This window comes from Carcharodon carcharias, chromosome 5 (assembly GCF_017639515.1).
Source record: "Carcharodon carcharias isolate sCarCar2 chromosome 5, sCarCar2.pri, whole genome shotgun sequence".
Taxonomy (NCBI): domain Eukaryota; kingdom Metazoa; phylum Chordata; class Chondrichthyes; order Lamniformes; family Lamnidae; genus Carcharodon; species Carcharodon carcharias.
The window spans coordinates 158,218,642-158,231,193 of NC_054471.1; the positions used below are offsets into that span (position 1 = coordinate 158,218,642).

The 12,552-nt window shown below is 37.2% G+C and overlaps 1 protein-coding gene across 2 annotated transcripts in view; it reads left to right on the forward strand.

The window, feature by feature from the left end:
- si:ch211-278j3.3 (E3 ubiquitin-protein ligase RNF19A) overlaps positions 1–8,754 on the forward strand; it is a 103,648-nt gene extending 94,894 nt beyond the window's left edge. For both annotated transcript variants that reach the window (XM_041187863.1, XM_041187862.1), the window contains exons 8-10: positions 264–398; positions 3,159–3,348; positions 4,079–8,754. In XM_041187863.1, coding sequence (XP_041043797.1) covers positions 264–398; positions 3,159–3,348; positions 4,079–4,262 — 509 coding nt within the window. In that variant the 3' untranslated portion in view covers positions 4,263–8,754. The remainder of the gene's footprint in view (positions 1–263; positions 399–3,158; positions 3,349–4,078) is intronic.
- The last annotated feature ends 3,798 nt before the right edge of the window (positions 8,755–12,552 follow it).

Sequence of the window (12,552 nt, forward strand, 5' to 3'; positions counted from 1 at the left end):
GCAGATGATGGGAGATGATTTTTTGCTTTCTTTAAAATGAGGAAAAATTTTATGTGGACCCTTATCTTGTATACTTGGTGATGCACGCACCTAAAAGCTCCGCAGGTTACCATGCTCCCAATTCAATCACAAGTAACGGCAGTGTAAGGTTTTTCCCTACTTTATTTAAATAATGTATTTGTCTTTGCGTATCACTGTTAACACGGTTACTTTTTGAAGTTACTCTCTCCAGCAAAATATTTCTTCCTTCTTTTGCATTTAAGGTATTGGTGTGCCTATAATGCTTGCATATGTTTACGGTGTTGTCCCAGTGTCGCTGTGTCGCAGCGATTGGTGTGGAGTTACGACTGGAAATGGGAAAGGAGTAAAGATTGAAATCGATGAAGATGCTGCCTCTGGTAGGTGTGGCTAACATTTATTTCAGAAAAGTTGTGCAGTTAGCCTTATTCTAAGTACATTACAAGCATTTAACTCCCTTTGTCATAAATGCATTCAAGTTTCAAACTATAAAGAGTGGAAATCCCGCACCTTGGTCACAGATCATCATCATAAGTAACTTCAATGTTTTTTTTATTCATGGGATGTGGGCATTGCTGGCTAGGCCAGCATTTATTGCCCAACCCTAACTGCCCTTGTTCAGAGGACATTTAAGAGTCAACCATTGCTGTGGAGTCACATCGAGGCCAGACCAGGTGAGGATGGCAGATTTCCTTCCCTAAAGGATATGAGTGAACCAGATGGGTTTTTACAACAATTGGCGATGATGGTCATCATTAGACTTTTAATCCCAGATTTTTGCTGAAGTCAAATTTCACCATCTGCAGTGGCTGGATTCGAACTGGGGTCCCCAGAGCATTCCTCTGGCTCTCTAGATTTCTAGTCCGGCAACAATACCACTGTTCCATCACCTCCCTGTATAATCTGTCTCGCTAGTGACAAAATATTGCAGAGTGCATGGGAAAACAGTCTAAAAGCCATACAGAAAAGTACTCCCATTCCACATTTCATATTTGATATAAAAGAAAGGTTTTGAGTTTGTCAGGCCCAACAAGATGGCCTTTTTTTCACAGATCAACCTACATGCCACCTCAACATAGTGTTCAATCCCCTCTATCTCAAAGCATTCAAGAGTATCTGTATTTTCAATTCCGTTGCCTTTATTCCACGACTCTATTATCTTTCAGATGGAAAAGTTCTACTTGGCTTTTATTCCCAGTTAAAATGGTCCCACGTACTAAGTAACATAAATATACTGGATGTGGCTGTAGAATACCATGAAATTACTGCATACCTGTCAAGTAAAGCATCAAAATCAGTCAAATATTTAAAATCTTCCGCCTCCCTAGTAAGGAATGCAAAATTTAAACATAATATAGGTCAAGTGGAGAATAATTCTTCTTTTGAACCCATCTCCTTTCTAAGGAGCTTTCAGGATATAATTATCTTCCATCAAAGTCCTATTTATGAGGATAAAATGAACATAAACAAACCACTAGCTGATTTCAGGATGTATTGTGGACAAACTCCCATGGTCCCTGTCTACCAAAACCGTGCTTTACCTGAATATATAATGTGTATATATTATGGATATTGAATATACCTTGTACATTGCTCACTAAACTAAGAGTGTCACTTTTAAAGTTAGTATCCCATTTATCCTATCATCTTGCTTCCTAGCTCCCATTCAGCCACATAATAAGCATAGGAAACTATCTTCAATTCCATGTACTTCAATATTAGCTGTCAGTCTCCTTCTGCAGGACCTACCACTTTTCTGTCAATTGCTTCTGAAGAAATGTATTTTGCCTTTGCCCTGAAGCTAACTCTTAAATAACAAAATATATTATCCTGTGTAATTGTTGCTAACTCAAGCTTGTCAAATAACATGGGCGAGGTTGCCTTTGAACAAGAAACAGACCTTGTTATTTGTGATCGCCACATGATTATCACCTGAAAACATGGCATCAGTTTCCACACATATGCTGACAACGTGCAGCTCTACTTTACTATCAATGCTCTTGATCCCACCGCTATCTTTAAATTGCCAGCCTGCTTGTACATGCGAAACAGGATGAGCAGAAATTTTCCTCCAGTTAAATATTGGGAAGATCAAAGACATTATATTTGGTCCCTACCATTAACACCGTTCCACAGCCACCAACTCCAACAAACCTCTCCCTGCCAGCTGTCTAAGGTTAAACCGGGCTGTTTGCAAAAATGAAATACTGCGGAAATCTAGAATAAAAGCAGAACTTGCTGGGAATACTCAGCAGTTCTGGCAGCATCTGTGGAGAGAGAAACAGTCAACTTTTCATCAGAACTGGAAAAAGTTAGAGATGTAGCAGGTTTTAAACAAGTACAGAGACAGAGAGAGGAGCAGAGAGAAAACAGCAACAACTTATATTTATTTGGCATCCCAGAATATTGGCCTTGGCAGCTTATGGCTTTTTTAAAAGCTGTGGTATAACATTAGGGTGTGTGTGGGACAGCCAGTCACCTTTTCCATTGAATTTTATACTTCCTTGTTTCTGAGAAGCCTTGTAACAAAGCATTATTGAGATTGCAAAAACCTAAAGACATTCTAGAATCAGAGTGAAGAAGCACTCCTGTCATCCTTTCTCCCAGCCTTAAAGTGAGCTCATTGTTTTATGACAAACTCTACTGTTTGGTCTAAATATGGTGCAGAGAACTTCTGTAAAATTTCAAAGTCAATTGTAACATCATAGCTTACAGAATTGGCCAACTACATATTTTACCGCCTCCTCTTCCAGAGCAAGACTGGAACATGACAGTGGTGTAAATGTCTTGCATCACATTATTTCCATCCAGTTTATATTTGACTTCTTATTAACCTTGAATTAAAAAATTGGCCATTTGACCATATGACTTTTTTGGACCTCTGACATAATTGTCGTACGTTTTGAAAATAGAATACCCCGATATGTCCTTTTTTGGTTGGAGGGTATCTTTCTTTTATGATTTCTTTTGTCTGGTCCTAAACTTTTTTAATGTTGATATTATATAGAATGGTAAAGAGAGCTCATGTTGTAAACTGACATCATTACAAAGTCCATTGTTAAATCATTTTGTTTCTGGAAAATGTAGACTTAACTTTTATAACTGCTCCAACTGTGTTAACTGCCTTAAATGCTCTACAGTTAACGAGCCACGGCCTAGACTACATAATCACAGCATCAGTGGGAGCAGTGTGCAAGAGGTGACCAGTGGCCTGAGTGCAAGTGGGAGCAACCTAGACAGAGCAGGTGTCAAATTAGAAAACGATCAATCAGCGAGCACAGTAGCATTAGCAGGAAGCATGCTGAGTGCAGAACAGGATTCTTCAAACAGGTGAATATATATTAAAGTCATTTGAAATGCTTTTATAAATTTACCTGAGTAAATTGCCCTAACCATAAGCTTCTGGTGAGCCAGGAATCGCAGATAGCATTTAAAGGCTCTGTTCTGAACATGGATTGCATGCATTATGTTTAATCATTACTTCTGTCAATGAATTGATTTGTCACTTGCAAGACTAATTGTCAAAGCTGATTTATTTTGAATAAACTGTATTTGAGCTCTGCATAAGCTATCCAACAAGCTACAGTTGAAACCCAGAACCAAGCCCCTGCCAGCCAAATGGCAACAATGGAGAGAAGTTATTTCACCCCTTTCCTCCTTGTTCTTTTCACAAATGTTTTTTTTAATGTAACTATATCCTATGTAAGTGTTTTGTGTGGGTTACTAAGATGCAAAATGCCCTAGTACTGCCAAGCCTACATGATTTAATGTACAAAAATAGAAAATGCTGGAAATTTACAACAAGTCCAGTAGCATAAAAAGAGAAAGGGAACGTTTTGTCTGGAATCACTTTACTAGGTCTGACTCTACGTTTTATTTCCTGTTCCAGATGCAGATTGACTTGAAGTTTCCTGGCAGCATTTTTATGTTTTTAACTTCAGATTTGCAGCGTCTGTGTTTTTTTTTTATCCTTTGCTCTTAGCTTTTCTGTTGTGTGTACTTAATGATGCCGCAATGCGTTGTGCTTTTGGCAACTTAATAAATGTTGATTTTGTTTTAGGGAAGGAAAGAACATAGAGGTCCATGTAGATATTGAAACAGAGCCCGGCGGAGTGAAAGATCGCAGCAGCAGTAGCTACCTATCTGTTCACAGTTTGTCTATGGAGTCACCAAACTGCTCAAGAGAACTGTTGTGTGGCACTAGTCCAAATACCGAACGGATTTCCATTCAGACCTGTGTTTGAAAGAGTTTAAGCCTTGTTCCTTTTTAGGTGCAGTAGTTTCTACCCCCATAAATCAAAGATTAAAATTAAACGAATATACGGAATTGCTGAGTTTTCACATCTGTAAACACTGATTAATATCTCGACACACCTAGTTACAAAACAACTCCAACCTACCCACATACGTGCAGCATTCATCGTGAGCTTCCTTATTCTTTTTTAAAATTCTTGAATTTTAATATTATTTATCTGATTTTTGCCTGAATGTTGACAGACTTCCCAACCCACAGGAATGTTTTTGTGCTGCCTGTTGCACTTTGTAGCACTCCGTTTTCAGCTGCATTTGAGGCAGCATTGAAAGTAATTTCTACTGTTTGCCACCAGCTCCACTTGAGCAAAATGTTGACTGTTTTGTCTAAACCATGTTCAAATAGGTATTTCAGCAATAAAAAGGTAAGAAACTATTATAGAAATGTTAACATTAGTTTGATTTTCCACCCCATTAAAACAGCAAAGTAATGTTCTGAACCAGTTTAACACTTGTTGGCTGATACTGGAAGCATAAATTATAACTCAAAATCCTTGATCAATTTTTTTTTATTCCCCTCCATCATTGGTGTTCTGATAACATTCCTTTTCCCTGATTTTATTTTTCTGAATTTAAAGCTCTTTAAAAAAATAGCCCTGAAATATCTAGGAACTAAAAAAAAAAGAAAATTAAAAGCCTCTTGTATTAAAAGAGGACTTTAGTTTTCACCCCTTCCCCAAACAGAATCTTGTTGCTACTGGTTGCTTTAATTTGTGTATAAAGGATATAAATTGAGGAAGCCAGTGGAATGGGAGAATTTCTCACTGTCCTGCTCAAATGACATTTTATTCTATAATGTGATGAGGACTTCAATATTTTAACAATAATTGGTTCAATATAATTAGAGAAAAACAAATCTGTGTATGTTTATATTTAATGGGAAACTACATAATGAAACATTGCAGATTTCATGCACAATTTGAATAAAGCTCTGCAGTCATGGAATGAAAATCCTGACTATGCTTCAAACAGCAATTTGTTCAGTGGCGTGAGATAAATCATGGTGTTTATCTGCTACAGATGAGCATGTACGTCTCTTGCAGGTTCCCCCAACCTTCTCCAGAAACCCCCATGAAACAACTGTTTCGAGTCCATTACATTGTTTCTAGGGGTGTCCAGCCTGTCTTCCACCAGAGTTACAGTGGGAAATTGATGTTACACTCACAGAATTTAGGGTAATAAAATGTATGCACTTTGTGTTCTTTGTCTCGCGCACACACGTGCTTGTACATGCACACACACGCACCCACTGTATCATCAGTTGCTTGCCATATGCAGTTGCTGACTGATTATTCTCAGTTTGTACGCTAGTTATGCTTCTTGCATTAGAAGATCTGTGTTAGTTGTGCATTACATGAGTTCAGTGATATAGACTTATGTCCAATTGGGCTTGGATCCCAGATGGATCACTATTGAGAATTCAATAATAAAGCAAAATATTCTGTCCCTTTGAGCCTAGTTTAAAATTTAGCTGTTTGAGGACAAATGACTGTTCCAACACATCATTTGTCCTAAACTAAGCTTTGTCATCCTTGCCAACAACAAATGTGCTTCCCTTTCCTTCTCAAAGAATGGGACAACTTTGTCCTTAGTTTTAAGAAACACTACTGATTATTGATGTAAAAACTCAGCTTAACATTCAGTATATTTTTTCCAAAGTCTATAATTATTTTCTGATAATGACCACTGGAGGGGGTGGTTGTTCATTAAATTACTGCAATACTTCAGCTGCAGACGTAACAGTGATTTTCTGATCATCTTCAGGATTGAATGTGCCACCTTCTGGCTGTGGCTCAGTGAAAATCCGTCAGAATCCACTTTAACCTCTGTGCTCAATTTCAAACCATGACAACAGCATGCTGGCTTTTTAGTTCTGATACTGTGCTGTGAAATTTGTCTTCTGTGTGCAATGAGAAAGAGACTAAATGCAAACATGCAGTTTCATTACTGGCAGAGCCTGGAATTGTATGATCAGCGTAATTTTTTGTGCCAATTTTAAAGGCCAATTTGCTGGAAAAGTGTTGCTATTGTGTAACCAGAAGTACTCATGAAGTATGGAATCTTGAGTTGGCACAGCCTTTCCATGAAGTGTGAGATTGCAGTTCACTGTAAATCCAGAGACCACAAAGTGCCAGAAATGTTTGTTTTGGTATGTGGAATTCTTGTAGAGAAGTTGAATAGACTCGACTTTAAAAAGACTTAAATCGTTATTTGAATGTATGCTGATTAAATTGAAAGCTTCAAATGCTCAGCAGATCACATTAACCTGCAAGAGTTTGGAAAAGCATGTTTAATATCTCAAATGTGCGTAATAACAGCAAATAAGTTACTGGGTGTTATTGTTGAATTTAATATGTCAGCTTTAGCCTTATATCAGCTAGGAGAAAGTGTTATTTATGTGGTTAACCCTGATTCTGGGAGCCAGATGGTCCCCTGATGATCTTTGTATAATAATTGGCACATTACAATCTGCATATTCTAAATTATAAAACATTTTGGCTGCAGAACATTTTGAGCATGTCTCATCAGAGTCGAGGACCCTTATTCTGCTGCCGTATTGGATTGTGCACCACATACACTAGTTCTATCTGCAAGATACCAGTTCCATATCTTAAAGAAGCATTCCTTCATAAACAGGACATCATGTGCTCACATTGCTAGTGTCGTACAATGAAAACAATTCTTTAGAATTTCAGTAGTATTGCTTGTTTTAGAAACTGCTACATTTCTTTAAAAAATGATGAATAATAGTGCTCAACAACCAATATTGCCAGGTGTACATTGCATCATATACTAACACCTGATATGCTGTTACCTTAGCCCGTGAGGATTATATTCGGGCCACTGTGTGTCACATCCAGGTTGCAAAGGTAGATGGTAAACCCTGAAAAAATTGTGGATTCTTTAATTAAGGATGCCTTTGCATTAGCTAAAATTTGATAGACAGCTTTTATTCATAATCATTTATAAGCCATCAAGTGAACATTTTGCAGTACTTTTGTATGTTTTGCAAAGCCTGTTATCAAGGAATGCTCCTCATAAAATGCATGATTTGCTTAATTTCCATTCTCATGAACTATTAAAGCATAACTCAATTTTTAAAAACATATATCGTCACTTTTCATTATAACTTCTGCTTTGCTATGGTCTGAGCATAATCAATGTGCACATGTCAATATGGCAGCTGAGATGTTAAAGTTATTTGCCATTAAACCTGATATAATAATTGTAAGCTGCTCCTCAATGTATATTACATTAGTATAAGAACTATATGTACCTATAATTCTCTAGTTCGCACACTTTTGAGTGGATGCAGTCGTAAAGAGGTAGTGCAGTCTGAATTTCTACCATAAGATGCACATTGTGTAATATATAAAATCTGAAATGGAAATGCCTTTAATATAAAAAAAACTTGAGTGAGAAAAGTTTTGAATGCATGTCCTCGTAGCACCTGAAATATAATGTTGACTTTGTTCTGCTGAGGACTTTAAAACTATTGTTATAATATACTGTAGTCTTTAATTGATGAAGTTGCAATGAATTCTGTACTTCTCCTTAATTTTATTTGTGAACTATAAGAATAATTCCTGCTAAATATCTAAAAGTATGGATTCGCAAAAAACTTGTTCAATATTCTAAGTGATGCCTTCATTTTAAAAACTTGTATAAATATGTTTTAGTGATCAATGGATTTTTTTCCGTAAGCAATATTTTTAAAATCCAGCTCTAAAGGATCATCTGTTGTCACTAAACTGTACAAGGTTGGAAGTGTACTCAGTTCAGTCATTGAGCAGTTTCTGCCCAGATTCAACACATGTTCAACTTGTTCCAACATATTTTTTTGGACATTGAAGTTGAACTGTCTGGGACAATTTGGGTGGAGCAATTTGGATTGAGATCTAAACAAAGCTATTTCTGATCTGGGCATAATTGATTTTACTGGTTATAGTTTAATGAAAAATGTTCCTCCTCCTGATGAAATCATGTGCACAACAAAACTGGTATCACTTATATTCATAGTAAGTTGATTTTTCCCACTCAAGTTTGTTAAATTTCTCTTTCCTCGTCTGGAAGATGAATTAAATCCATCTAATGATGATGTCTGTCCATGAATATTAAATTTTCAATTCTAATTTTTAAATGCTTCTCCTGACTTAACGATGTTTGTTGTCCTCTCATCAACAATTGAGCTCCTTTCAGACCGGGAAACATGATTTCCCTCCATCTCAACTGTTTTGATCTCAAACTTGTTACGTGCATTTTTACTTTTAAAATTCCACTTTAGATTTTAACTTCAGAAGGTTGTTTTTCACTCACTTTAAATGCTTTGAGAACAGACATACTAGAATTTGTTGAACACCCATAGAAAAAGTTCTTTTCTGTTCTTATTTTTTATCATCAATAAATACTTTGATTTAAACATTATTACCTGTTTTTTTTCCTGTTGAAACTAAAAATTAAACAGACCTGTCAATTTTTAACTCCTCAATGTTTCTATTTTTGATGCATTCAGGAAATTTAATTATGTGACCCTTGTTTGTCTAGCATGGGCATAGGAATGGCAGTAGGCCATTCAGCCCCTCTAACCTGTTCTGCTATTCAATCCAGTCAGAGCTGATCTCTATCTCCACTCCATTATCCATATCCTTGGAAAGACTTGCCTAACAAAAGTCTATCATACTCGATCTTAAGTTTTAATTAAATCAGCATCCAGTATCTTTCGAGGAAAGAGTTCCAGATTTCCACTCACCTTTAAATGAAAAGGTGCTTTCTCATTTCATTTCTGAATGGTTAGCACTATTTGTAAGACTCGGCCTCCCTATTCTCAATACTCTCCTACCTTATTAAATCCCTCGATCATTTTAAACATCTCAATTAGATTTTCCTTCACCTTTCTAAAATCAAGAGAATCTCATCCTTAGTCTGTAGAGTTTTCTCACCTTCCACTATAAACAAAAATTATTTGTATAACAACTGAAGTAAACGCAGAAGTGTTTTTTCAACAAAACTGTATATGGAAAGAAGCAGGGTGGGGGGGGCAGAGGGGAGAGAGACTATGGCATCTTTCTGGATGAATGAATTAGGATGGGCTGAATGGTCTGCCTTGTCTTTAATTATCTTCTGGAATGATTAACAGCAAAAACATGAATACATTAATTCTACTTAATACCTTAATTTTGTTATGAATTGCATCTTCATCCACAGTCGTTATAAAACAAAGCTATATATTTTGTTGAGTCAGCATTGAATTTCTCTCTTTACAATATTAATCTGGGAATTCGATTGTTTTTGTTTCCTTTCTAATGAAAATTATCTATAACCTATCCATTCACATTCTGAATGCATGGGAAGCTTAAAAACTGCTTTATCAAACTTTCTCCAGGTTCAGCAAGGGTATCCTCACCTCCTCTGGAATTTTGTTTCTTCTTTGTGGCTAGCCAGTCCAGAAACCATGGGTACATTAAAGGATCATAAATGGCTTATGCCCCCCAAAATCATCATCTGCCTTTTCAAACTTTTTGCAAGTGTTTTGTATTTTTTATTAGACGCAGGTAGAAGCAGGAAGGATGTTCCTGATGGTGGGGGAGTCCAGAACCAGGGTCACAGTCTGAGAATACGGGGTAGACCATTTAGGACTGAGATGAAGAGAAATTTCGTCACCCAGAGAGTGGTGAGCCTGTGAAATTCGCTGCCACAAAGTAGTTGAGGCCAAAACACAGTATGTTTTCAAGAAGAATTTAGATTTGGATCTTGGGGCGAAAGGGATCAAAGGATATGGGGAGAAAGCAGGAGCAGGCTATTGAGTTGGATGATCAGCCATGATCATAATGAATGGTGGAGTAGGCTCAAAGGGCCAAATGGCCTACTCCTTTTTTCTGTTTCTATGTTTATTACCTTGGTAGGAACTTTCCATTTATGTAAATATATTTACTCATTAAACTCTTGAATAGTGCTAAGTGCAATACCAGAAGTGCTTCTGAATGCACTAGTACTAGTAACAGGGTAGTACAATAGTACAAACTCGTATTGAATCATAATACCACATACCATGGATCCATCCCTTTGCTTGTTGCTTGGGTAAACTATTTTTTAATTTGCAATGATATTTGCAAGTCTGTGCCTTTTCTTCATATTACAATTTAATTCCTTTTTGAACGTTAAGCCAACTCATCTTACCAGGTTATTAAAGCATTTTTTTTATTTAACAGCTTTTGTATTCTTACAAAATAATGTTTTTATATTCATTCATGAAATGTGAGCATTACTGGCAAGGCCAGCATTTATTTTCCATCCTTAATTATCGTCACCACCTTGAACTGCTGCAGGCCATGAGGCATTTGTAAACTCAGTGCTATTAGCGAGTGGGTTTTCAAGAAATTTGACCCAGCAATGATGAAGGAACAGTGAGATATTTCCAAGTCAGGATGTTATGTGACTTGAAGGGGAATTTGCAGGTAATGGTGTTCCCATGAACCTGCTGACCATGTTCTTCTGGGTGATAGAAGTCTTGGGTTTGGGAGGTGCTGTTGAATGAGCCTTGGCGAGTGGTTGCAGTACATCTTGTCAACGATGCATGCTGCAGCCAAGCTGCACCAATGGAGGGAGTGAATGTCTAAAATAGTGCATGGGTGCCAATCAAGTAGGCCCCTTTGTCCTGGAGAGTGTTGAACATCTTAAATATTGTTGGAGGCACACTCATCCAGGCAAATGGAGAGCATTCCTCCACACCCCTGGCTTGCATCTTGTAAGACAGTGAAGAGGCTTTGGGGAGTCAGGAGATGGGTTGCTCACTGCAGAATACCAAGCTTTTGTCCTGATCTTGTAGCCACATTTATGTGGCTGACCCAGTTAAGTTTCTGTTCAAAGATATGTAAGGGTCCTTTCTCCATCTTTCTGAGCTGGGGGGAAATAAAGGATATTCTGCAAGTATAAATCTGTGTAAGTATAACCCACTGAAGATGAACATTTAATTGCAGTGTATATTTTTTCAATTTTATTAATTAAAGGAAAATAGATCCTGAATAACACAGTAGTAAGTGTTTGAATTTGTATGGATGGACTATTGGCAAATATGAATTAAGAATGCAATGTATAAACTCCAGATTGTATGGGTAGATTCTTTTTGTTAAGTTGCAGCATGGCACTTCACAGTTTGGAAATACAACTTGCACTGCCGCTTTTCAGCACTGATCTGTGTAAGACAATGTGAAGCTCATGATTAGAAAATATGGCACCTTGAGTACTTGGGGGTTGATAGTCAATATTAAGATCATACTATCTAACAGTTTAAATTCAGGACAATACATTATATATGAAATATTTGACTTTGGGTTGTGTTCTGGCACTGCATTGGCATCCAAGTTGTCTTTGTTCTTACTGATCTCTCAGTAGAAATTGCAAAAGAAATGCAATAGACCTTCAAGTTTAAATAGCTACAGCGCTGACAGTTCACTAGAATTTTGTTTTCCGTGTAACTGTTTGCTTGTCAGCCCAAGTATGTACCTGTGATAAAAACAAAAACAGAATTACCTGGAAAAACTCTCTGTTGAAGGGTCATGAGGACTCGAAACGTCAACTCTTTTCTTCTCCGCCGATGCTGCCAGACCTGCTGAGTTTTTCCAGGTAATTCTGTTTTTGTTTTGGATTTCCAGCATCCACAGTTTTTTTGTTTTTATCTATGTACCTGTGATGGTGTGCTCTGCTGCTTTACTAGTAGCAGTAATATTAATAGTCGTTTGGTAGTACAGAATTTGAGTATTACTGAAAAAAGAGACACGTCAAAACTTTTCATCTTGCACTCATCAGGACCCTTTGCAGGAATACCAATATAAGGGGAAAACAACAATTTATATTGTATTCGATGTGAGTGTTGATTGGCTGCCAAATGGCATTGCCATGGAGAATGCACCAGTGATAGTGACTGACAGTTAACTGCTAAAACAAAAACAAAAATACCTGGATCTGACAGCATCTGCGGAGAGGAATACAATTAACATTTCGAGTCCGTATGACTCTTCAAAAGAACTAAGGAAAAATAGAAAAGAGGTGAAATATAAGCTGGTTTAAGGGGGTGTAGGACAGGTATAGCTGGATAGAGGGCCAGTGATAGGTGGAGATAACCAAAAGATGCCATAGACAAAAGGACAGAGGTGTTGAAGCTGGTGATATTATCTAAGGAATGTGATAATAAAGGTACAGATAGCCCTAGTGGGGCTGGGGTGG